Raw genomic sequence first — 26,104 nt, 5'->3', positions numbered from 1 at the left:
AGACAAGGTCACCATTTTTCATACACACACACCCACACATACGCACATGTAAAAAAATATACATATTGGAATATCTATCTATCTATTAATCACTTCTTTCTCTGGAAGTAGAAGCATCTATTTTCATAGGGCCTTTCTAGTTGATTTGAATATTTATAATACTCAATAGCTTAGTCATTCTCAGTTATTCTTCAAACAATATTGCTATTACTGTATATAATATTTTCTTGGTTCTGCTCATTTCACTATTTATTATTTCATGCAAGTCTTTCCATGTTTTTTTGTAAAATCAACCTGCTTGTCATTTCTTATAGCACAGTAGTATTCCATCATAATCATATACAACAACTTGTTTAGTCATTCCCCAATTGGTGGGCATCCCCTTCATTTCCAATTTTTTGCCACCACAACGAGAGCTGTTAGAAATATTTTAGAATTACAGCCAAAAATCACCTACCCAGCAAAACTGAGCATAATCCTTCAGGGGAAAAAATGGACATTTGGTGAAATTGAGGACTTTCAAGCATTCTTGTTGAAAAGACCAGAGCTGAATAGAAAATTTGACTTCCAGATACAAGACTCAAGAGAAACATGAAGAGATAAGCAGGAAAGAGAAATCATAACAGCCTTATTAAGGTTGAATTGTTTACATTCTGCATGGAAAGATGATATTTGTAACTCATGAGTCCTTTGTCAGTATTAGGTAATTGGAGGGAAAAAGATTATTTGTATGTCTATGTAATGGTGGAAATGGTGGAAGGTGAGAGGGAATGAATGAATCTTATTCTCATCAGATTTGGCTTAAGGAGAGAATAACATACACACTCAATTGGGTATGGAAATCTATCTTACCCTACAGGAAAATGGGGGGAAGGGGATAAGAGAGCAGGAGGATGATAGAGGGGAGGGCAGATTGGGGGAGGAGGTAATCAGAAGCAAATACTTCTAAGGAGGTACAGGTCAAAAGAGAGAATAGAATAAATAGGGGGGGCGGGATAGGATTAAGGGAAATAGAGTTAGTTTTTCGCAACATGACTACTATGGAAGTGTTTTGCATGACTACACATGTATAACCTGTATCGAGTTGCTTGCCTTCTCAATGAGGGTGGGTGGGGAGGGAGGAAGGGAGAAAATCTGGAATTCAAAGTTTTAAAAACAAAAGTTAAAAAAAATTGTTTTCACATGCAACTAGGAAATAAATATATACAGGAAAAAAAGAAATATTTTAGAACATATAGGTTTATAATCTCTTCCTGCATACTCCAGTTATGAGAAATAGTGAGTTCTACCTCTTTCATTTCATCCATAGTACTTTCCTTTTTATCTCCTTTTTCTTTCTTCTTTTAAGTTAATCAAACCAGAGCCTTTTCTTTGTCTTATTTAACTCCCTCTATGACCCTTGAAGACATTAGATTTCCTGAAGAGACATGTTTCTTCATCACCACCCTCCTCCCCCAATTAGTCTGGAAGAACTTCATTATAATTTCTGCCATTCTAATTGTTCAAATATATTTGCACTTCATACTTTCTCTTGACACTTTTGTTTCCTTTTCAAAGTTCTTACTTTGCTCTGGTCTTATTAGGAATGCTTTAAAGATCTCTGTTCCATTAAAGTTGCCATCCCTCCTAGCAGGATTATAAGAAATCTTGAAGAGTAAATTTTTCTTGGTTATAAGCCTTTCTCTTTTGCCTTTTATTTTGTTATTTAGTAATATTGAATTGCAAAATTTTATCTTCTTTATAGTATTTGCTTCAAAGTCTTCCACAGTCCTCTGTTTTCCAGGTACTTGAACTTTATATTTCTGTTTTCTTGAAGTAATTTTTCTTTGTTCTGGAAGCTGTGGATTTTGACTACAACATTCATAGGAGCATTCATTTTGGGGTTTCTTTCAGGAGATGTCTGGTGGATGTTTTCTCTTTTCATGTTGTACTCCGGTTTTAATAGATGTGAATAGTTTTAATTTATGATTTCTTGAGATATGGTTATCCAAGTTTTTGTTCGGTCATGGTTTTTAGGAATTAAGATGATGCTTAAATTGTGTCACGTTGACTTTTTTTCCAGTTCAGTTGCTTTTTATAGGAGATAGCTTACATTTTCTTTCTTTTTCTTTTTTTGGATCTTTTGATTTTGCTCTAATATTTCTTTTTGTCTCATGGAGTCGTTGAGTTTTGAGTGGTCCATTTTGATTTGGGGGAAAGTTCATTACTTGGTAATACTGTTTTTTACCTTTTATTCTGACATTTTTTTCCTATTTTTAATTTTTTTATCCTAAAGTTCTCATTATAATTTTACTTTTTAGTCTTTTGCTTTACTTATTCCAGATAATTACATATTCTTTATGGCCAAACCATTTTTTTCCTTTAAGGTTCCATTTGTAGTTGCTGTAGAGTTATTTTCAGCTTCTGAGTTTACTGCTTGGACATCTCTTGACTCATATTTCTTTGTAGTGTTTGGTGTTGTCTTCTGTTTTCTCATATACCTGGCTTTGGTTCCTGGTTTGAGCCTTTGTGCCAGAGCTAGGCTTTACCCTTCTCACACTCCTGGATGGGGTAGTCAGGGCTTGTTTGTTTCTGACCTTGAGCTCCTGTTACTGGTTTCACCTCCCTGGTATTTCAGAATGCTAAATCCTCTGGAGTGCCCTTCTTCATAATATTATGGACATCCATTCCTTCTGGAGCTTTCATATCAGAGTTCTGCTGGCTCTTGACCCATGTGTCAATTTCTGATCCCTCCCTGCCGTCCTTGGGTATTTCTCCTTCTAAGCAATACAGACTCCCCTCTCTGCTGGGAAGAGAGCATTGCAGGTTTAACATGATCCTCTAGTGTCTCTAGTCAAAATGCTAGCAGACTTTTGACTTGGCCACCTGTTTTTATGATGGCTTCCTTGGCTAAGTGATCCAGCAGGATTCTGTGTCTTTGTGCAGTTCTGGGTTTGATGAGGAAGTATACTGTTTTCCTTTGGATTTCTTGATCATTTTTTAATCTGAAGCTCTTTTAAGAGTTTTCCTAAAGTACATGTGGGATAGCTAGGATTCCATATGGCATTTCATGCCACTGTCTTAACCAGAATCAAGATCATACTATGATTGATCTGTAACACTTCCTATGTGACGGAAGCTGCTTTTATTGAACTTTTAAAACAAGTTATTTCATGAGTACAGTTTTTCTGAAAGAAGCACTAGGATTGCTCTTGGAGCTGAACCCAGGTTCCCATTCCGTATGGATATTCTTAAGCACTGGATAGGTAGTTAATGTTTTCTAGGTTAGGACCCTCAGGGTAGGGGAAATAAGGGCTTTATGATCTTTTATAGCTCTTCACATTGCTGGTTCTGCTTCTCCCGTTGACCGTCCTTGACTTCAGGCTGGTCACTAACTGAAGGATAGTCCAGGATTTGTAATCTAATGGTGAGGTTTTTTTTTGTTTACTTTACTTTCAGTGGCCAAAAAGAAAGTTTTTGGAACAATGGAAAAAATACTAACCTCTCTTTGTTTCAGTTTCCTTGTCTCTTATTGGCATTGTAAAATTACACTGAACTATATCATAGAATTTTAATAGGGAGTAGAAAAAAGATTGTAAAATGATGTGCTGCGGATGTATGAAAGACTATGTGAACAGATTTGTCTCTCGTTGCAGTTTTCATTTGAAAATATCCATCTTTTCTTGTTAGCATTAGATGGCATATTGTATCTTTTTCTATAAAGATTATCTCTAACCCACCATGGTATTCAAAATGCTTTAGGGGGCAGCTCGGTGGCATAGTAGATAGAACACTGGCCAAGGAGTCAGAAGGACCTGAGTTCATATGTGGCCTCAGTTAACTTACTAGCTGTGTGACCCTGGGCAAGTCACTTAACATAGGTTGCCTCACAAAAAAACCCAAAACAAACACTTTAAAAGATTTAGTTTTAGGACTGTGTAACTGTTTTACATTTAAACAAGGGGCATTTAAAATTTTTTTTTGGCCAGACAGTTGGGGTTAAGTGACTTGCCCAAGGTCACACAGCTAGTAAGTCTGAGTCCGTATTTGAACTCAGGTCCTCCTGTCTCCAGCTCCAGTGCAGTATCCACTGCACCACCTAGCTCCCCCTTTTCTTTAGGTATTGATAAGTTACTCCTATTTGACTCATTGGATAGATAGTCATTTCTGATCTATACTTGATTTGAATATTTGAACTATATGGTAATTATTATAGATTACATTGTTGTCATCTTAGTAGCTGTGTTCTTAGAATTGTCTTAGGAGAGGGGCCAGTGATCTCTGTAGCCCAAAGTGTCAAAGTATGGCTTTAAGTATGGCTAAGCAGTGGTTATGGATTAGCTATAAGGATTAGATGAAGAAAAAAAATGGGAAATAACAAAAAAAGTGAAAGGAAAGAAAAATGAGGTGTGTAATGCTTATATTAATAGCTGTTACAGGTATGTACCTCATATGCTAGTGCTGTGATAAAAATTGTAAGTATAAGACAGAATATAAAATGCAATTTCAAACAGCTTCCGAGTAAATTTTTCTAGTATTGAATGGCCTATGAAAATGAAGGATTGAGCCTCCGTAACCCTTGGTTTTCATTAGGATATTTAATTATTTTTTACATAATTTGTGATCCTCTTCTCTCTTCTTCCACATATATTCTCTTAGTTTCCCCAAATTTTGCCTTTCACAGTGAATCAGTATATTATGTGGAAACAAGTTTACCTATTTTTAATTATAAAATTACTTTGGGTATCTCTAACACTTTAGAAATAAATGGGAGATAATATTTTTACTGTACTAATTTTTCCTGTCTTTTCCTCTCCCCCAAATTATAACTTTATATTAATGAATGTGCTAGATTAGATGGTTAATACTTTTTTATTTCTAGCCCTCATATTTATTACAAAGTAGAGGTTGGTAAAACAGAGTGGTAATGCTAGTGTAATGTTAGAACTTTCACGTAGATGTTAGGCACCTGAAAATACAAGAGACTAAACATGATATTTATAAATTTTCAATACGTTACATTGAAGCCATGAACTTTGTACCATATTAGAGAGTAAATGGTAATAGCATATACATGATAAAGCAGTGATTTCCCCAGGCCCCAATTCACACCCCAGAGTGTCTTCATTTATCTGATATCAGAAGTTATTCCAAAATATTTTTAAATGGAATTAATTTTAATCATTCATCTTAGTTGAAAAATAGATATATATCAATTTGCAGGTAGGGATAAGTTCTCAGTATTGTGAAGAGTTTAATAATTGCTTCCTTAATATACTTTCTATAACTGTCAGACACTGCCTTCATAGCTGAAGATTTTTCAACTTAATTTAAACTCTCCCTTCTTATTTCTTTCTCTTGGCTTCCCTAATGCCCTTCAAGTCCTAGTTAAAATCTTATCTTTTACAAGAAACCTCTCTCCTGTTCTCCCTCAATGCTAGCCCCTTCCCTCTGTTATCTCCATTTTTTTTGTATGTAGCATGTTTGTACATGGTTGTTTGCATGTTATCTCCCCCATTAGACTATGAACTCCTTGAGAGCAGGACTGTCTTTTGCTTTTCTTTGTATCCCCAATACTTAGCACATGCCTGACATACAATAGTTGTGTAATAAATACTTATTGACTGACAAGAAAAGGGAAGAATGAAGTGCATGACCACAAAGGTACAAAGAACGAAACATCAGCATTTTTCAAAATATAAATCTTTATGTAGATGGAATTTGTTAATAAAGATTAGAAAATTATGAATCTTTTAAAAAATCTGAGGCAGGTATTACTCCATTAAATAATTCATATTTCGTTCATATGGCTATAAATACTACTTCATTCTTTCATGTGATCAAATGATACATGTAAAACACTTTGCAACCCTTAAGATGCTATGTAAATATTAACTATTATTATTATGTACACTTTCTAGAATTATATGTAGAAATTTTGGGTTGTTTTTGAGGTGTTCCTTAAAGGAAACAAGGTGTTGGTAGTAGCTCCCCTCTGTGCCTCCCAGCACACGTTGTTCTATGATGTCTCATCAGGATCCAGAGGATTTTGCTTCCTTAAGCTTCCTGACATCTGGACTTTTTATTTCCATATTTTAAACTTTATCATGCAGTTTTTAAAAAAGATTTATGTAAAGTAGGGGATATCATTTTCTTGTACATCTTGCCAAAATTCTTACCTGAAACTATTTTGAAGTATGCTTTTGTTACCACAGCAAAGAAGGTGAAGGGAAGGGCCACACAATGGGATTTCCAAACCCTTCTCCCTCTTTCGATGAGTTGCCCTTCACTTGGCAGGGGAGAATGAGCTTTGGCTCTGTGGTACAGGATGTGTGTCATAGCTGTGTGAGCAGCACCACCTTCTGCTGCCATCACTGCTGCCGCTGTAGAAAATAAGGTTCTTGAGGGCAGGGACAGTTTTTTATTTTGCCTTTATGTCCCAATGCCTAAGATGTAAATACCAGCAATGGACATTTAGTAAATGCTTGTTGAATTTGATTGCCGTGTGAAAATGGTCCACTCCAGATCAAGGATGGGGAGGATAGATTGCAAAATTTTGTAGGGGACTGTGAAGGCCTGGCATAGGGTATATGTGTGCCCCAGGGAAAGTGTGATAATTGTGTGTCCTGAATGTTATTGTCTGCTGGAAGCTTTGAGCCTTCATTGTGATATATGTAATTTAGTGGTCAGTGTCCTGGGTTTTGAGTCAGGAGAGACTCCAGTTCACATCCTACCTATGTTAGTTATTGCTGATGTGACCATGGATGGGTCACTTTACCTTTCTTAGTCTTAGTTTCCTCATGTGTCAGAAGAGAGGATATTACCTCTAGCACTTTCCTTCTAAGTTTGTTGTGAGGAACAAATAAGATAATCTGTGTAAAGAGCTTTGCAAACTTCAGAGCTCATTATTAATGCACAATTTTGTAGCGTTAAAATATACATCAACAAAAAGCAACATTAAAAACTCCATGGAAAAGAGTGAAGATGGATGGGTAGAAGGTACTAGGAACTCAATTTTGGATTAATCTAAGGAAAAAACTTTCCAAGCATTAGTTGCCTAACAGTGAAATAAGGGCTGTTGTGGAAAGCTGTGAGCTTTTTGTCACTGGGAGGACGACATGGAGGTTGATGAGAATTCAAGAAACCTGTTTTATACTGCTTATCAATTAAGTTAAGCATTCTTTAAATGACTCCTGTGTTTGCTTGGTGGAGATATACTTTTAGATAAGACAGGGTTTGTTTATAGCTCTTACAGTTTAGGAAGGAGATAGAGCAGGTCCATAAAACTCTAATACAGAATAATACTGGAGAAGTATATTAGAGAGGTGCTGTTTTAGGTGAGGTCCAAGATGCAATGACTAATACTAAATACTGTCTTGAAAAGTGCTTTGCAGATAGATGGTAGGTATTTAATAAATGTTTGGTGAATTGAATGATCGCTGGATTTAACCCGGATGTGTGGTGGAAGGCTTACTGGAAGAGGCAGCATTTGAGTTGTGTTCTAAAGGACAGGGAATTCCACCATTGAAGATGAGGAAGAAAAAAAAAAGGAAAACATTTTAGCCACAGGTGAAAGTACAGGCAAAGGCAGAGACAGAAGTAGAAAATTTTAGGGGGCAGGGTGGTACAGTGGAAAGAGAACTGACTGTGGAGTCAGAAGATGTGAGTTCAAATCTGGCCTTTGTTGCTGCCTGTGCACCTTAGGGGAAAAAAAAACACTTTGTCTCCTTGGGCTTTAGTTTTTTTCATCTCAAAAATAAGGGGATTGAACGAGATAGCCTCAGAGGTTTCTTCTATCTCCCTAACTATGATCCTGTAAACCTGTGTTTAGGAGACAGTAAGTAAGTATCCAGTATGCAAAGGGGAGTGATCTGAAATATGACTGGAAAGGGAGGATGGCCCCAGATTGTGGAAGATCCTGAAACCAGGCTAAAGGATTGTAACTTTACTCGTGAACCAATACAGACCATGTTTATGCAACTAGGTTTATTTGTTGAGGAGGGTAAGACTTAGTATGCCTTTTCTGAAAGGGTCCCAGCCCTTAATAGAGCTGGTTTTGATCAGTATCATGTTTCTAGATTTTAATTTCTGTTTGGTCTGTTCTGGTGTTCAAGGAGTCTATTATTTGGGTAAGATTTACAATTTCTTCTTCCAGGCTATTAATTCTCCTTCCAGATTTTTTTCCCCTTTTTCTCTCTTGCTTCATTTCTTCTAGGTGTTCATGTGGTTAGTCCTTATAGAAAATCCGTTATTTCCCTTCGAATCTTTGCTTAGACTTTTTACGGAGTTATTGTCTCTTTCTTTTGGGGGATCTCAAGGGCTACAATAATTTTTTATACTGGTTGGGGTCTTTGTTGGTTTATTCATCTCTCTAGCTTTAGTTCCTATAATGTGGCTTTTTGCCAGGTTTCCATCCCTGTGTAGTTTTGGGTATGATGGTCATTCTTGGTTGGTCTCAATCTGGATCTCCTGGGTTCTACTGCTAACTTCCACTTCCTAAAATTAAGCTCTCCTGAATCTTTGACGTTTGCAGCAGCAGATCTTTCAGGCTCTCTTTGGTATCTCAGGGTAGAGTGGTTGGGCTCCTGTAGTTCACCCATGTTGTCCCAACGTCCTTCCATCCCTTTTATGTCTGCAGGTTCAGAGTTGAATGTCAAGTTAACATTTCTTTATTTGTAAGTTGATTCTTCATGGGAACTTTCTTGCCCTTGAGCTTGCTTCTAGTCAATCTTATGCTACCATCAGCTGATTTTTGTCCAGGGAAGAAAACTAATTTTAGTATTAGTCAAAGTCAAACAACTAGGAAGAAAAACCTACTGCAAAAAACCTATTTGTACAAGCCACAGACAAATAAAGTTTTTGTGCTATTCACTATTAAGAATTTTCTGTGCTACTACTGCCTTTCATTAGTATTAAAAGAATAGAAAAAAACTTTGGACTTGAGTGGTTGTTAGTATTAAATCAAATAAAGTCTGTGAAAAGGCTTTGGAAAGTTTTTAAAGTGCTTTAGTCGTGTATGGCAGCATTATTATTTATTTTTATTATCGAAGATTCATTGTGCTTATAACCTATGCTTCAAAGGCAGCTCTCAAAGCTACACGTGTATTTTTCTGAGGGAAGTTATAGTTTGTATATACTTAGATATTGAATGTCCAAACTTGAATGTTTGTGAACTGCCCATATATCTGGACTAATTGTATTTCTGTCTGTACAGATCAGATAGTAAACATGCAGAAATATAGAAGCCAAGAACAATGTGTGCAGATTTGGAGGTGATGTTGGGGTCCCTTTGCAAATTTTGGACCATAGAGTAAGGCCAGCTGTTCATTTATTTCATGACTAGGTTTGGAATCCATCCAGTTGCAGGCCGAATGCCTGGTCAGCTGAATGTACTTTTAGCTGAAGCTGGGGTCCCGTATGATATTGTATTAGAAATGGATGAGATCAATCATGATTTCCCAGGTAAGAAGTGGTGGAGAAGTATCTTTAAAAACTTTGTTTTGATGAAAGCATACCAAATTGAGACAAAAACAAGACAATAATAATGATGGAATGTTTATTACTCAGAAAAAGATAAGATTGTATAAAATTCAACTAATTTCTGTACGCTGATATTTTTGGAGGAAGACAATAAAAGGTTAGTCAGTAAACCCACCTAACACTGCCAATCTATGAAATTTCCTTGTCTTCTTTTTATGCCAATCTATGCTTTGTAGGATGAGTTTATAAATAGAATAGGATTTTATTAGTCTCAGTGCTAGTCTATGACTGCTGCTGATTAATTTCTGAATGAGTTACTATTTTTATGTTATGTGTAGCATTGCTGAAATTAAACAAGTTTGCTCTTCTGAGAACTTAGTAGATAAAGCATCCTGAATATGGAAGAAGGAGGAGGAGGAGGACAGCATGCATCTATACTTTAGTGACACTCTAGAATTGTTTTTATATTTTAGTACTTAAAGATATTTTATTTAGCTACTCTGGTTATTCATTTATTTAAATTTCAGTGTCCACAGAGTTTCACTTTTGCCAAAAATGGCATTGAAAATGAAGAAAACGGTCAGAATCATTCACTTAAGTGACGCTGTGAATACAATTACAATACATCATTAATTATTCTATCATTGACCCTAATTTGTCTCTCCTAAAATTCAAAATGTGATGATAACCCCATCAAAAATAATGCAACTGAAATATTTTGGAAAGTTGAGTTAGAAAGAATTTTGTCATTATTTAGGTTAAGCATGTTATTAAAAGATAGATACTGTAGCTTGTCAAAGAAGGAGTTAACACAATGCACTTAGGTTTTTCATCTTAATTTTCTTTTTTTTTTTTAATCATATAGATACTGATTTAGTCCTTGTAATTGGTGCGAATGACACTGTTAATTCAGCAGCTCAAGAAGATCCCAACTCTATTATTGCTGGGATGCCAGTTTTAGAAGTCTGGAAATCAAAACAGGTAAAGTTTCAAATACCTATTTTAAAGTAAGTTTTTACCTACATTTTAAGCATTAAATTGCCTCCTATCTCATGCTACAAAGTAGCAGGTGCTTACATCTCTTAGCATAGTTGGTTAGAGCAGAGGTGTTAAACACGGTCTCCGGTAGGCTGCATATGACCCACAGTACTGCCAAGTGTGGCCTGAACCATATTAAGGAATAATTGAGGAATATGTATCAAAATACATAAAAATGCAGCAAAACATTGCTAGAATTGCATTTTAAAACTAAGCCAGTATGTACCACTAAACTTATGACAGTTTAGTGGCCCCTGTTTCTATTTGAATTTGATACCACTGGGGTTAGAGCATGGTGTTATTATGAGGTTGGGGTTTGAGCTTTTAATTTCTTTATGTATTTCGTTCTGTTCTATGGTATATACTCAGGTGTATATCTCTGGCTGTGACTACAACTGAGTACGAGAAAGTAGATAGAACAGTATAAATCCATCACTTCAGCGAGAAGAATAATTTATACCATTTGACTATAACTGAATGAAATCCAGATTCAATGCTTGGTATAAATAGCTAAGAACGACTGGATTCACTCTGTGACAACAAATCAGTAATGTCATCTTCATATATGAAGGATAGAATGTATTTTCATCTGCTATTTTACAAAGGTTTAACTGTCACTGATATACATTGTCTTACAGAAAGGTGACCTAATTCCAAAAAAATAAGCTATATTTCAATGAGTTTAATTTTACTCAAGTACATCATTTTTGAGTAGGCCAATGAAGACAGCTTCTAGAAAGATCAAAACACTTAGGTGTTTCTCCTTCCTGCCCCCCTTCCCCAGTGTGATCCTGATAGTAATGGGCATATTTTCGTCAATGGGAGAAAAAAAATTAAATTTATGTTTTTGTGAGACGCCCAAGTTAAAACAAAACAAAGAAAAAAAGGAAAACAAAAAAATACCTTTGATTTAGAATAGCATTTGGCTTCACTCTGAGGTCATAGTGTGGTAGAAAGTTGGTCTCAGAGCCAAGAAGTGTGTCGCTTCTGACACAAAAAAGCTTGGTGACCTTGGGCAAGTTACTTAAACTTTCAATCTCCTGGCAACTCTAAGACTCTAAGTTGGAGAGAAGGTACTGACCTGCATCAATAGAGGAAGTTTCCTTATCCAGGAATTCTCTGTATTAGTAAAATCACAGGTCTGGACCCTAGCCATTCCCTGTCTCTTTCAAAAAAATATGCTGTGTTTAGGAACTAGGATACTGTATATATTAAATAGATATAGATGATGTGAACACTTGCATGTCTTTGTTCAAAGTTTATTGCATCATCAGTTCATAATTGAATGTCTCCTGGGGGTGGGGCAGAGCAGTATAACTTTCTGCTTGGTTATGCTACATATGAAAATGTTTTTCAGTGTCTAGTTTCTTGGGATTTATATGCCTGAAAACTACAGAAACCTTGCTTATTTTACTAAAAAGTGACAAGGCTATCCAGATTGGCCCATTAGGCTTGCATCATGTCATATATGCATGGTTATTGTGTTACACCTATAGCATATAAAATTAGAGTTCATCTTCCTTGTTCCTTTTATTTTGTTGAAATACAGTGTTAGAATAGCTGTTTTTTTTTTCTTTTTGAGAGGTAGAATCTGCCCCTAGAGGTTTTTTATATTGGAAGATTTTGACAGTTTAAGATCTAGTGACTAAAAGGTTTAATTAGGAAACCTACCCTACTTTCCCTCTCAATTAGATATACCTGAAAATTTTTAATAGTTGCTCATGTACTCTCTAGCCCGCAAATATTTTGATGTCTTAATATTAAAGGAATGAGTGGCCCATGTTATTAAAATAATAATACATTTGTGTTTCAGGTAATTGTTATGAAGAGGTCTCTGGGAGTTGGCTATGCCGCAGTGGACAACCCAATATTCTACAAACCCAACACTTCAATGCTTTTAGGGGATGCCAAGAAGACTTGTGATGCCCTACAGGCAAAAGTTAGGGAATCCTGTCCGAAGTAGATCTCAGGAGCTGTTGTCTAAAATGGCTCCTTCAACCTTATAAACAGAAGAGTATCTGTAAGGTATAAATCATGTCTTTGAGAAAGACAAAGCTCTGAAAAATACAAATGAAAAGAACAGAATACCATTCAAATGTAGTGAATTGTCATAGTTTTTAAAAGGAGCATCAAAGATGCTGTATCTTTCTGTGCATATATTTGATATGATGAGTCAGAAGCATTTTATAAAAAGAGCATATCATCATTTTAGATGAAATGCAGTTGAAGAATTTTTCCTCCCTTCACTTTTAGTAGCCAACAATTTTTCAAGAACCAAAAATATGGTGTTTTAGGAAACTTCTAAGTGCATTAGACTAAAAATAGGCCATGATGTAAACATTGTATGCACCTGTATTATTCCAAATTTTTTTGCTAATCAAATGAGGATAATTTAAAGCTTTATCTGCTCTTGAGTTGTCCGCTTGATATTTGATCTTGTTTCAAATGAACAATATCAAACTTCATTTTTTCAGTCTGTTGTTTCAAGCCCTGAGTTTTGGGGTTATTTTTGTATGATATACTCCTAATGGCTCAGCTAACCACTTTGAAATTCTGGAAAACATTAGCTTTCATATGTTTCACTGGAAGCTATATGTGTTGAGCCATGATGAAATGTACCAATTTGAAATCTGTTTTGCTTTTAAAATCTAACTCCCTTTATAATATTATAAGAACTCTTTGAGTTCATATGGTAGGTTTAGTTCAGTACTCAATTTATGTTGTGTAGGGCTGTTTTATTTTTATTAAGTGCACTTGAGTGGAATTCAAATATTTGACTAATAAAATAAATTTATCATGTTTGCATAATGATGTAGCAACTGTTTCTGGTGACAAAGGCTAAATACAGATAGTTCTACTTGTGTTAGAAAGCATTAACATCTGGGGAAGACATGCTACTATGAACTAAATGAGATTAATCCATCTTAACTGTTTATAAAAATGATTTGAAAAATCATTGTGTCGGGTTCTTGTGTGATTGATGACATTTGAAAAATACGAGCACTTTTTTCACTACCTCTGTATTGATGCAAATACTAGTAAAAAGAAACTGAACTTACCTTTTTGAAGCGGAAATATAGATTGTTGATTGATCTGGTCTGCTGTGCCAAAAACTTCATATATTCTTGACTTTGTGGCAAAAGTGTGCCCAAATACTAAAAGCATTTGTATAAACTTGGGATTAATTTCCCTCTACAGAATTCAGCTATCTTCTTCAGTTAACAATAGGTATAGTCCATAAAATCACGCTGAAACAAAAAAGATCTATTTTTTGTCATGTTTCACTTTGAAGGATTTATTTATTAGGTAAACGGCTTATGTTTCTATGTGCCTCATTAAGCTCAATGTTTTCTATGAGTAGAAAGGTAACCTTTCCTTTGTATTTTAAGTAACAAATGCAATAGGCTAATGGATCACAACTCACTTTTAACTTCAGGACCATATTTTATCATGAAAGATTTATTTGAAAGCGTGAACAGTATTTCCTTCCTGGTACTATTTCAGTGTGGTAGGGAGGTATAAATGGGAGGGCAGACACATTTATTCTTTGGAGATGGCTGCTACAGTCAGATTAAACTGAAAGCAGTTAGATTATACCCTGAATTATTATTATTATTATTTTAGTAGTCGTTTTGTAGTAGTTTAACAAATCTCAGTGAAATTTCCAGTGATCTCACACTTTTACTACTTGGCAAGCCTTTGTTGTACAAGTCCTGTTAAGTGAAATGAAAATTAAACTCAAAGTGATTTTTTCTGATAGATTTATTTTTGAGCATATTGCTTCTCTTGTTAATGTCCCCAAACTGGTGGTCTTATATTATGAATTACAATTATATTTTTTAAATTCCCAAATCATTTGGTTTCCATGTAAGAATATTGACATTAGTGGATATTCTTTTTTACCCTTTATATTGTCTTAAATTTTGTAGTAGTAAAGCACTCGTGTGCTCATACTGTTCACCACCATGTATTTTTGCTTCTTGATCACTAATGGTGCATATATTCCTCTCTCTCCTCCCTCCCCCACTTCATATTCTGACATTGAAAAATAATGGCATTGCTTTATATCTTGCTATACATCACTAAGCAACCTAGGATATATGCTGCCATTCATGTAGTCTTTAGTTTCTAGTATCCATGCATTCTTTGTGTTTTTCTTTTCTGCTGGAGTGTACTATTTGTTTTGAAATCAATCACCTTGCCAAATGGGCCTCCAAATGGTTTAATAAAATGTTTGCCTAAAATGTTTTGTGGATTTGATTATTTTTTCTTCATGAATCTCTATAGTCTCTCTGCTACAATATGAAACTCCTTTGCTAACCTTAGCAATTTCTTCTCCCTGTTCAATAGATAGGAAAATTAGGTTAGGACATATTAGTTAATTGACTTGGTGATGAATCTGGAAATAGAGCCTTCAAGAATGTAATCCCCATGAAAGCATATACTTTACTTTTGTATGTGGGCAATTTTAGATATTGAATCACCTATACAAATCATCCAATAGGAAGCTTTAAGCTTCATCTCAATTTGTCCAAACCCATGAATGTTTTTCTATAGCAAATTTATCAAAACCCTTATGTTACACGTAATCGATAAGCAACTTTTCCAATCCCTCAGGCAGCAAAGCTGATGCATTAAAGCATATTCATTTTGGAAAAATTGGGCAGTTCTGTTTAAATCTAGGAAGAGTGCTTCAAGTATTTAATTTATAGGCCTTGCCAGTATTTGAGCAACTGTGCCAACAAATGTGATTGGGCTAGAAGGGTGAAAAAAATTCCTGTGCTCCAATAATAGCAATTTGAATAACCCAGCTGCTCTTGAGATTATTTCAAGGAAAGAAGTATTAGGTTAATCAGTAAAGGAAAAATCTCTCCAAGGGAAGCTTTTTTTTTAATAGTCTTGCTTTAATAAAAGAGGCAGAAATTGTCATGTTTATGTTTAAGAAGCATTCAGGATCCTGGTACTCAAACTATTATCACTTAAGTAACATCTACACCAACCATATGGGGCTCTTTCATATGGTACTAAGGGACTGAACTTTCAAAGAGCTGTCCTTCCTGCCACGCATATCTAGAGGATCATTAATACCTCACAGTGGTGCATTTTATTTGCTCTGATACTGGAAGTGAAAATTTTGGAGTGGGAAAGAGAGTCTGGCAATTGAGGGGAAGGGAAGCCAATATTTTAAAGCGTAACAAAATGCTCAATTCTTGATTGGTTTATAAAACAACATGTAAAGAATCAGGATTTTAGAATCAAAAGAGACGTTAGATGTCTTTTAGTTCAATTTTTTGCCTAAAATCATGAAATATCTATAATATCCCTGATAAGTAATTGGTCTCACCTTGAAGACTTCCAGTGACAAAGGAGCTCTTTTTTTAGAAACAGCCCATTCCATTCTGGGGGCAATTCTAAGAGTTAGCTCACTCCTATATGGAGCTAAAATCTTTGTACCCATAATGTCTGCCAGTGGAGCTTATCTCTGAAACCAGCATCTAATCCCTCACCTACATGCTAGTCCTTCACATATTTGAGGATGTGAATGATGCATCCCCTAAATATTCCTTAACTTTCCCAGTTGTTGTCGTTTTAAGTCCCTTCACTCTCCTGGTGGTCCTCCTCAGGACCTATTCTAGCCTTTACATGCAAATACTCTCCATATGGTCTGTTTAGAACAAAGTGTGTTGGGACTTTTCTTTTTTTGATGTGAGGTAATTGGGGTTAAGTGACTTGCCCAGAGTCACACAACTAGTGAATGTTAGTGTCTGAGGCCATATTTGGACACTAGGGCTGGTGCTTTATCCACTGTGCCACCTAGCTGCCCCTGTGGTGGGACTCTTACCTCTCTCTTTCTGGGCATTGCTATTACTTAACCCTGAGATTGTATTAGGATTTTCTTTAGTGCCCCAAAGGAAGATTATAGAATTTCTACTGTATTCTAGGTTGAGGAGGATCAACATGAACAAAGGCCTGGAAATCTGGAAGGAAGGGGGAATGAAATAAGAGACACTAGCATGATTGAAGTTGGAAATTTCTTTGGGAAGTAGTGGGGAAAAAAAGGTTGGATGGGTAGGAGAAAGCCAGATTATGAAGAACCTATGGCAGATCTCTTTGGAGTTGAGGCTGTGGGTAACTGAGATAAAGATTTTTTAGAAGGCAGGTAGCATCATAAAAGAGCATTGAACTTAGAATCAGGAAAATTCAGTTTGAGTTGTTACACTTGATTGTGTGACCTGTTGTAAGTAACTTGACCTCTCTGCATCTCATGTTCCCCGTCTATAAAATGAGATCAATAGCACCTATCCCACAATGTAGTTAGGATCAAATGAATTATGTAGAGTTCCTTGCAAATCTTAAAAGTATTACATAAATGTGAGCTATTATTTTAGGAAGATTAATCTGTAGGAGTGTAGGATGGAGTAATGGGGAAATATAATAAAAGTAGGGAGTCAGGTAATCTAGATCGCATTTGCTTAATTTAGGGATGGGGCAATGAGGTCTTGGATAAGGATGAAGGCCATGGAAATGAAAAGAAAAATCTCTTCTCACCCACCGCCTCCCAGTTGGTGATTTTATCCACTCATTTGGGTTCAATTTATAACACATGTGTGTTTATATAAGGTATCCCAAAAGTCTTAGTGCCATTTAAAATTATTAGAGTTCTAAAAGGCACCAAGACTTTTGAGATACCTTGTATATCCAATCCTAACCCTCCCCTCAACTCCAGTCCCACATTTACGTCATCTGCATGTCCTGCTGGTACCTCATACTCAATATATCCAAAACTCTGCCCCTCCCATCTCTCACAAACCTGCCCATCTTTCTAATTTCCCTATTTCCATTGATGGCAAGATTATCCTTTGAGTAACTTTTGACGGTTTCCTTTTGGTTCTTCCTCTATAAATTTTCTAGTATCTAACCCCTTCACTCCATTCCCAATTACACCTAACTAGCTTAGGCCCTTGTAACCTTTCACCTAGACTACTGTAGTAGGCTCTTTATTGATCTTTCTATTTTTTCACTAGGTGGTACAGTGGATAGATGACTGGGCTTGGGGTCAGGAACATTCACTTCCCACTCACCAGCTATAAGTATTCTTTTCATAAAATTTTCCTAGAGGACCTTGTCTGGATCTCTACTCTTCCTCTCTCCCCCCACCCTCATTATACCTTACCTTATATTATACCAGGGATGTGTTGGAACCAGGCTCCAGTCACTTTTTAAGTTTTTAATGTGAACTTTTATATCTCAGAAATCAGCAGACCTACAAATCAGAGCTTGATTTATTGTTTTGTTAATTGTCTAGACTTAAAGTGGTGGAAAGAGTATTAATAATGCAGATTAAAATCAAAAGTATATGGGTACTTTTTTTTTTTTTAGAAGAAGGTAAACTCTTTGATGTTAGGGACTGTCAGTTTAACAATCTTTGTATTCCCGTGGTTTGCACAATGCCTTACAAGTGGTAGGTACTTAAATGTTTGCTGAATTGAATTGAGAACACAAGTGAAAAGGTTTGTTTTAGTGAGGAGGGATACCGTCATCCAAAAAGAAAGGTTATAGAGGAGAAACCGAAAGGACCTAATTAGCTGATCTGGAAATTGTCACAAGTTACTCAAAGGATAATCTTGCCATCAATGAAAATAGAGAAGTTAGAAGGAGGGGCAGGTTTGTGAGAGATGGGAGGGGCAGAGTTTTGGATGTATTGAGTATGAGGTACTACCAGAACATGTAGGTGACAAATGTGGGACTGAAGTCAAAGAGAGGAAAACAAGTGGAGTAGTGTCATATGGTGATGAAGTCCAGTTATAGCCATGCTAGTGTATGGTTGATGTGGAGAGAAAACAGTTACTGGAGTGAAAAGCAAGCAAGTGTGAGTTTGAGGTCTCTCAAATGCCTATAATCAAGGTATTGAAGTCAGTGAAGATGGTCTTAGAGCATGACTGAGAAGAAAAGGTGGGTCTGGTACTAAAACAGTTTAGGATAATGAAAGTTTGTCCTTGTTGGGGAGGGGACAGTAATTTGTAGTAAAGATATATTGCATAGACTTTAAATGGGAAGAAAAGATAGGATTGTGGCTTTCTGGGGTAGAAATGGCATTGAAGATTGAGGTCAACCCTCTCTACCACTTAGATGAGAAGAGTGGGAAATAAGATTTACATGCCAGGAAACATGAGAGTTGTTTGGGCTGTCTAAGGTGAGCCAGCTTTTCACTAAGATGAGAAGAATTAATAATACCAAATCATCATTTTCTAGTTTTTACATTGCTAAAGTCATTGGGGAGCTGTAAAAAAAGTCAAGAAGGGCCATGTTGGAAGGAGTAATGAAAACTATTAGACATCATAGCAATGACATTATCGGAATAGGACCATTCTCTAACTTTCTCCTTTTGCTATTTTTTCCTTCCGGGGGGGGGGGGGTTAACAAAGCAGAATAAAACCCTGTTCACATTAAGAATTGGTAAGCCAAATAGCCCTTCTTACCTCTACACCAATTAATTTCTAGAATCACCACTCTAAAATCAATGAATTGATTGGATTCACAGGACAGATGATTAAATTCTCTTTCCTCCTCTAAGGAGGAGAAAGGAAATTCCAAACGTGGCATATACAGAGAGAAAGGGAAGAAGAGCATATTGGGACATGACTGTGATGAAAAAAAAAAAACATTAATAAGACAAAAAATGAAGTAAAGGATTTGTTGCTAGGCAGAGAATTAAAAAAGAAATCAGCAGGATTTTTCACTCTTTGACATGATGAAAAAGGTTCTAATGCCTAGTTACATTCACCATGAGTTTAATATGCCTGGGGGTCATGTTGGAGTAAGTGATGCTGGTAGTGGTGGGGGACACTTTAATCCAAACCTTTGCTAGAGTTTCTTCTCTGTCAAAAGTTTAGGAGTTAATGATTTCTTGGTTTGCCTTGATAATTTCATCTATCAAAAGGTGGAATAACCAGTGAGGGTAACTACAGTCCCAGACCTGATTCTGACCAATAAGGACTGGTTGCTGAAGTAGTAGAAATGATGGGCACCTTCAGGGAAAGTAATCACTGCATTTTAGAATTCATTATAGAGAAGAGGAAAGCTAGCATTATCTGGAGTTCACTCTAGATTTTGTAAGATCCGATTTAAAAAGCATTAAGAGAAACAATAAATAGGATGTCATAGACTAAAAATGGTCATCACATCAATACTATTATTGCTTCTGGAAAGGGTATGACATTTGACTGCCTTATAAGTCATCCCTGAGATTTGCCAGAAGAAAATTGTCTTTTCTAGCCACAACTTCCCCATTTGTGTTGTCTCTCCTTCTAGTATGTCTTGAAAACATGGGCAGTCATACCTTTGGATATATATTCCCAGTGCTTAACAAAGTGCTTGGCACATAGTGCTCAATAAATATTTTCATTCATTCATTCATTCATGGATTCATATGGAGTTAGTCAACCTAGGAGGAATCAGTAGTTTTTTAAGGATTAAATCCTAAAAACACAAAGATAAATAGTTCCAATGAGAAGGAAAAGGGAGGTGTTTAAAGAGATCAATGTGGATACACAGGGACCTCAGCCTATCCAATTTTATAAAAACAAATGCACAAATGATGGAAGCAAGGGCAGGAAACGGAATGAATACAAAAACAAGACACACAAGTCTAGTTAATTATCAGACAATAAAAAATGGGAATGTTCAATGTTGGAGGGGCCATGGAAGAATAGGTACCCAATATACTACCAATAGGTACCAACTGGTACCAATAGGTACCAATATACCACCCAACAGGTGGTGCTGTGGATTGGAACAAACATTCTGGAAAGTAATTTGAAATTATGTTAAAAAGGTGACTAAATAGCATTTGACTAGAGATCTGACTACTACACATGCATCCCCAAGGAGGTCAAAGATAGAAAGGTCCCAAATATACCAATATTTCTGTAGCAGCATTATTTATGTAATAGCAAAAACCTAAAAACAAACAAGATGTCCACCAGTTGGGGAATGGCTAAACAAAATGTGCTATGTGAATATAAGGGAATATTGATGTTGTAAGAAATGATGAATACAGAGAAGCATGGGAAGACATATTTGACCAGCTGCAAAGTAAAGTAAGCAGAATGAAAAAAAAAAACCATTACACACTGACCATAGCTTTTTTTTTTTTTGGATCTCCTTTAGCAAGCTAGTGACTTGTTTTTCATGATTTTCTTGCATCACTCTCATTTCTCTTCCCAGTTTTTCCTCTACTTCTCTTACTTGCTTCTCAAAATCCCTTTTGAGCTGTTATAAGGCCTGGGACTGATTCATATTTTTTTTGGAGGCTTTGTATATAGGAGCTTTGACTTTGTTTTCTTCTTCTGGTTGTATGTTTTGATCTTCTTTGTCACCAAAGTAAGATAATATAGTTTGACTCTTTTTGCGCTGCTTGCTCATGATCCCAACCAATTACTTGAGTTTTAAACTCTTTGTTAAGGTAAGAGTCTGTTTCCAATGTGGAGAATGTACTGTCCCAAGCTTTGGGGGTTTGTACAGCTGTTTTCAGAGATACTTCTAGGGACCTGAAAAGTGTCAGTTCTTCCAAGGTGCTATGATAAGGGGCGAGGTGTTTTCTCTCCACCACCACAACAAACTCCACCACACCAGCGCTCCTCCTCGCCCCAGGATCGCCCCTCAGAACTGTGACCCAGATCCAAGCACTGGTAAAGCAAGAGATTCCTGCCTCAGCACTGACAAAGAGATCCTTGCAATCCCCCTCTGATCAGCCACTGGATTCCCCCACAGTCTATGTGCGGAAAGCTCAGGAAAAAGCTACGGCCCTGGGCCGCGCTCGAGACTTGCGGCTGAGACCTAGCTCTTCTCTCACCGCAGTCACAGACTTTTCCCACTGACCTTCTAAGTTGTCTTTGGCGTTCAGGGTTTGAGAAGTCTGGAAACCACCACAGCTGCCTGCGATTCAGTCCTCTGAGGCCTGCTCCAGGTTCGCTGCGGCCTGCGTGCCCATGCCTAACTGCGCTCCTCTCCCCACCTGGCGTGATATACCTTTCCGATCAGTCATCCAGGTTGTCTTGGGCTGGAAATTTTTTTTACTCTGTCTTTTTGTGGGTTCTGCTGCTTTAGAATTTGTTTAGAGCCATTTTTTGTAGGTATTTGGAGGGGTTTGGGGGAGAGCTCTAGCAAGTCATTGCTTTCCCTCTGCCATCTTGGCTTGCCCCCCCCCACTGACCATAGCAATGTAAATAAAAAAATAGAAACTGAATATTTTATAATTATAATGACTATGCTTGGCTCCAAGGAAGAGATGAAAAAAATGTGCCTGCCTCCCTTTTTATCTGATATGAGGGATTAAAGTTGGGGAACATTGCATATCCTGTCAGACTCAGCTGATACCTTTCTCAAGTGAAACTTCCCTCTCCTCCCCCATTGTTATGCCTTGTTATCAGTGATGGCTAGGGAAGCAATATATTTGGGAAAATGAAGATGATATAGAAGACAAATGAGATCCATAAAAATTTAATACATGGGACATTCCTATAGGAATGATGCCGGCAGCACTAACTTTTAATAAACTGAGAGTATGGAGGAAAGCTAAGTACAACAAGAAGTCATGCAAAATATATTTCCATATTAGTCATATTGTGAAACAAAACAGACAAAAAATTCCGAGAAAAATAAAGTGTAAAAAAATGTGCTTTGATCTGCATTCAGACTCCATCAGTTTTTTCTCTGGAGGTGGATATAATTTTTCATCATAAGTCCTTCAGAATTTTCTTTGATTATTGTATTGCTGATAATAGCTAAGTCATTCACACTTGATCATTGCACAATACTACTGTTACTGTGTACAATGTTTTGGTTCTTCTCATTTCACTTTGCATCAGTTCATGTACGTCTTTCCAGGTTTTTCTGAAAGCATCTTGTTCACCATTTCTTATAGAATAATAGTATTCCATTACAATCATATGACACAACTTGTTCAGCCATTCCTCGATTGATAGGTGTAATGTATTTATAATATTACTTAACAGTATAGTATTAAAGAAAAAAACTAGTGGGATTTTAGGTTGATTTAGGAGCACAGTGTTCTGGCCAGGGAGGTCATATAGTCTGGCTTGATTCTGCCCTGATCAAGTCATATCTGAAGTATTGTCTTCAGTCCCCAGAAACATGACTTAGGACACTAATGAGTGAGAAAATATTCAGAGAAGGTCATCATGATGTTGAAGCGCCTGGGGATCCTGCCATATAAGGATCAATTGAAGAATCTGAAGACGTTTAGACTGAAGAAGAGTAGGCTAAAGAGAGACATGGTATATCTTCAAGTATTTAAAGGGTTGTTGTATGACGAAGCCATTAGATTTTTTCTGCTGGGCCCTAGAGGGCAGTATAAGGTACAATGAGTAGAAGTCATGTCAAATTTAGGTTTTGTCATGAAAAACTTCCTAATAATTAGGCTATAGAAAAGTGTAGTAGGCTGCCTCAGGAGATGGTGGGGCAAATTCCCTAGTAGAGATCTTCCAGGACAAGCTGGATGTCCATTTGTTAGGGATGGCATGGGGTAGTTTTGTTTGGTATGGATTGAACTCAATGGCCTCTGAGATCCCTTTCAACTCTTAGTTTTTGTGATTCTGTGAATAGTACTTGTTTCTTATAACACTGTGTCATGTAGGCAAGTAACACCAAGAATCCAGAAGACAAATGAGAGAGAATTTGGTATGTCGTGATTAGATTAGTCAATTTGGAGTCACAGGACCTCAGTTTGACTCACAGTTCTGCTATTGGTTCTACTTGTGTGACTGAGGGCAAGTCACATCATTTCTCTGGTCCCTTGCTTGACCCCACTTAACTGAAGACAGGAGTGTGTCTGTTGCAGGAGGAAGAATTGATGTGGATAAACTGTTGTTGCTAAAATGTTGACCCTGGGGAGACTGGAATGCTTCTCCTGTAGCCTGAAGAACCATTTTCCTCTTGTCAGCCCATGAAGGCTTGGTGGGAGCTTATGAAGAAGGTTAAACCATGCTTAATGAACCACATTTTATGTTTTTTATTGGTGGGGAGAGGGACACAGTATACTTGAGGGGCAGTTGAGTTAGAAAAAGAATGGGGAGAAAATGCAAGTAAATATAGCACCAGGATGAAGACAGAGAGTAAAGGGAAAAGTATTCTCTTGAGCTGTTCAGTTATGGTGATATAGAAATATAAAGGTCAATAGTGAGACTTGAAATTGCAGTTCTGGAAGATTTTAAATGAAATGTTGACAAAGGAGAAATGCTGGAGTGGGGAGGATATGACAGTGTCATTTTGTGCTGGCATGTTTCTCCTTTTGTTACACATTGTATTTGGGGGTGAAATTAATTTAAAAAAAATCAGCCCTGTATCCAAAAAATGGGCTATGGAGTAATTTTCACTGCAAAAGAAGTAGATGCCCCATCATTTAAGTCATTTAAAACCAAACTGGATCAAACACAAGGAGATACATGATAATGCATGATCATTTACTGGTCTCTGGAGATCAGCTAAATGACCTAAGAAATCTGTTCCAATTAACTTTGCTGAGTTGTGGAGTTGTTTTTGTGAAATGCTCTTTTTTTCCTCCTATGAGGAACACAATGTACTCTATCATCTAATTTCTATTAGTTCATCTCCAGGGATTTGGTATTAAATCCATCGCCAACACTCGAAAAGAAACACTAATTCATATTTGGAGCTCCTCCTAAGTAAAAAACCAAAGGTCAAAAGATAATTTTCAAGAACAACTAATTCTATCTTGTGAAGATCAGGCCTTAGAAATTATATTGTGCTTTACTTTTTTTGTATCACTCAATCAGAGAAACAAAGACCCTTTTCTAGAAATTATTTCTGCCTATTTTGGAAAGACAACTGATCTCATTTTTGTCATTGGAAAAATAGAAACACTTTGGAAAGTCAACCAATCAGCCAATCAGTAGACATTTAATTAAAGTCCCTATAACACCAGGCATTGGGCTAGGTTGGGGATACAAAGACGAGTGAAACAGTCCCTACCCTCCGGGAGTTTATACTTTAGCTGGGGGATAATATAACACACATATATAGATGCATAGAGATCGAACACAAAGCAGATACAAGTTAACCTTTGGGACCAGAAAAAAACCTCATTGATGAAGTGTGCTTGAGGTCACCTTGTGAATAAGTGGCAGATCCAGAAAATGATTGTTATGTTTTTTCAGTTAGATATGATTTTTTCCTATTAATGACAACCCCCAGTTACTTGAATAAACTTCATAGTTTTGTTCTTAATGCATACATTTCCTTTTCCCTTGGAGTTGTGTTTCTTTCTTTTTTTTTCAGCCAAAGACAAGGTTTATTAAAGATCTGCCATATTGGCCAGACTCTTAAGGAATCTAAGCATTTGTATCACTAATGCAAACGGGCCAGATCTTAAGAATCTGAGCCCCTTAATGGAGGCCAGATGGACTTTATATACAGAAACTCTGTGGGAGGGATCTAGGAGTAGCCAAGCAGTCTGGGGTGACTGGAGGAGGGGTCTAAGGAGGATCTGGATGGAAGTGGCCAGTAAGTTGGGGTGATTGTGAGGTAACAGAATGCCAGAGACCTAGACCAGGTGGCCAAGGGAGAATGAAGCCTAGATAGGATTATTCATGGCTGGGGACCCATAGAGAGGTAAGACAATGGAGGGCTAGGCTAAATTAAAGGCAACAGAGAATTGGGAGATTGGGCATAGGCTGTATAAAGGCCAATTGATAGGATTGCAGCCTCAGGCTAATGCCAGAGATTTGGCCATGTAGGAAAGTCCAGGGCTTTTCCTTTTTGGGGTCTAGATCCCAAAGACTTGGTCTTTTCCTTTTAGGGGTTCAGATCCCATCCCCTTCATTCCTCCCTCAAACAAATGGGACCCAAATTCTTTTGGGGTAAGCGGTGAAGGTCTTGGCTTCTGAAACTGCTTTCTGCTGGCAAGGGGCATAGAGCTGTCCCTGCCTTGAGGGAGTCCCAAAGAGGAGGTTGACTGGAACCAAGCACAGGCTGCATCCAGAGGACGATGTGGGGGGACATTGGCTGGTACCCACTGTTTGCTACCAACTGTAGGTGAATGGCCTGTAGTCTGGAAGACACAAATCTGACAGAAAATACTGCAGGGCCCAGATATCGGGAGAAGTAAAAGTGTAAGAGCCCCATTAAAATCATTTACATCTGACCTGCAGGATTATCTGATCTTGCTACTTTTTCAAAAGTTTTCAATAACACTTTTGCAGGTAGACGGTTTTTCCATCCCTGGGTTCAATAGTTACACAAATGAATTTTCCAAGAGACTGACTTTCACTTCAATTATCACTGAAATTTTCCTCCCCAAATCAAACTAGACATTTCTGATTTAATTTAAATTGTTTGGGAGTATTGAATGACTACATATTCAGGTCAAAACAGTAAGATCTAACACACTTGCATTGTGCTTATATCTTTTGCTGTCTATTTGCTCTGACTACAGAAATTTGCTATAAAAGGATAAAGCAGGGACAAGATTTAGGGCCCAAATATTTATCAAATCCACCTCATAGCCAGACTCAGGAATCACATTCTCTCTGAGTAGCTTGTGGCATTTCTCTCAGATGGTGGATTA

At 37.0% G+C, this 26,104-nt stretch overlaps 1 protein-coding gene across 2 annotated transcripts in view; it reads left to right on the top strand.

Moving 5' to 3' along the window:
- Window positions 1-14,741, top strand: part of NNT (nicotinamide nucleotide transhydrogenase) — a 113,091-nt gene extending 98,350 nt beyond the window's left edge. For both annotated transcript variants that reach the window (XM_027863491.1, XM_027863492.1), the window contains 3 exons: window positions 9,323-9,441; window positions 10,325-10,440; window positions 12,311-14,741. In XM_027863491.1, coding sequence (XP_027719292.1) covers window positions 9,323-9,441; window positions 10,325-10,440; window positions 12,311-12,460 — 385 coding nt within the window. In that variant the 3' untranslated portion in view covers window positions 12,461-14,741. The remainder of the gene's footprint in view (window positions 1-9,322; window positions 9,442-10,324; window positions 10,441-12,310) is intronic.
- The last annotated feature ends 11,363 nt before the right edge of the window (window positions 14,742-26,104 follow it).

The sequence above is a fragment of the Vombatus ursinus genome, unplaced genomic scaffold (assembly GCF_900497805.2).
Source record: "Vombatus ursinus unplaced genomic scaffold, bare-nosed wombat genome assembly UNPS02014772.1, whole genome shotgun sequence".
Classification (NCBI taxonomy): Eukaryota; Metazoa; Chordata; class Mammalia; order Diprotodontia; family Vombatidae; genus Vombatus; species Vombatus ursinus.
This window is presented reverse-complemented; position numbering and strand designations above follow the sequence as displayed.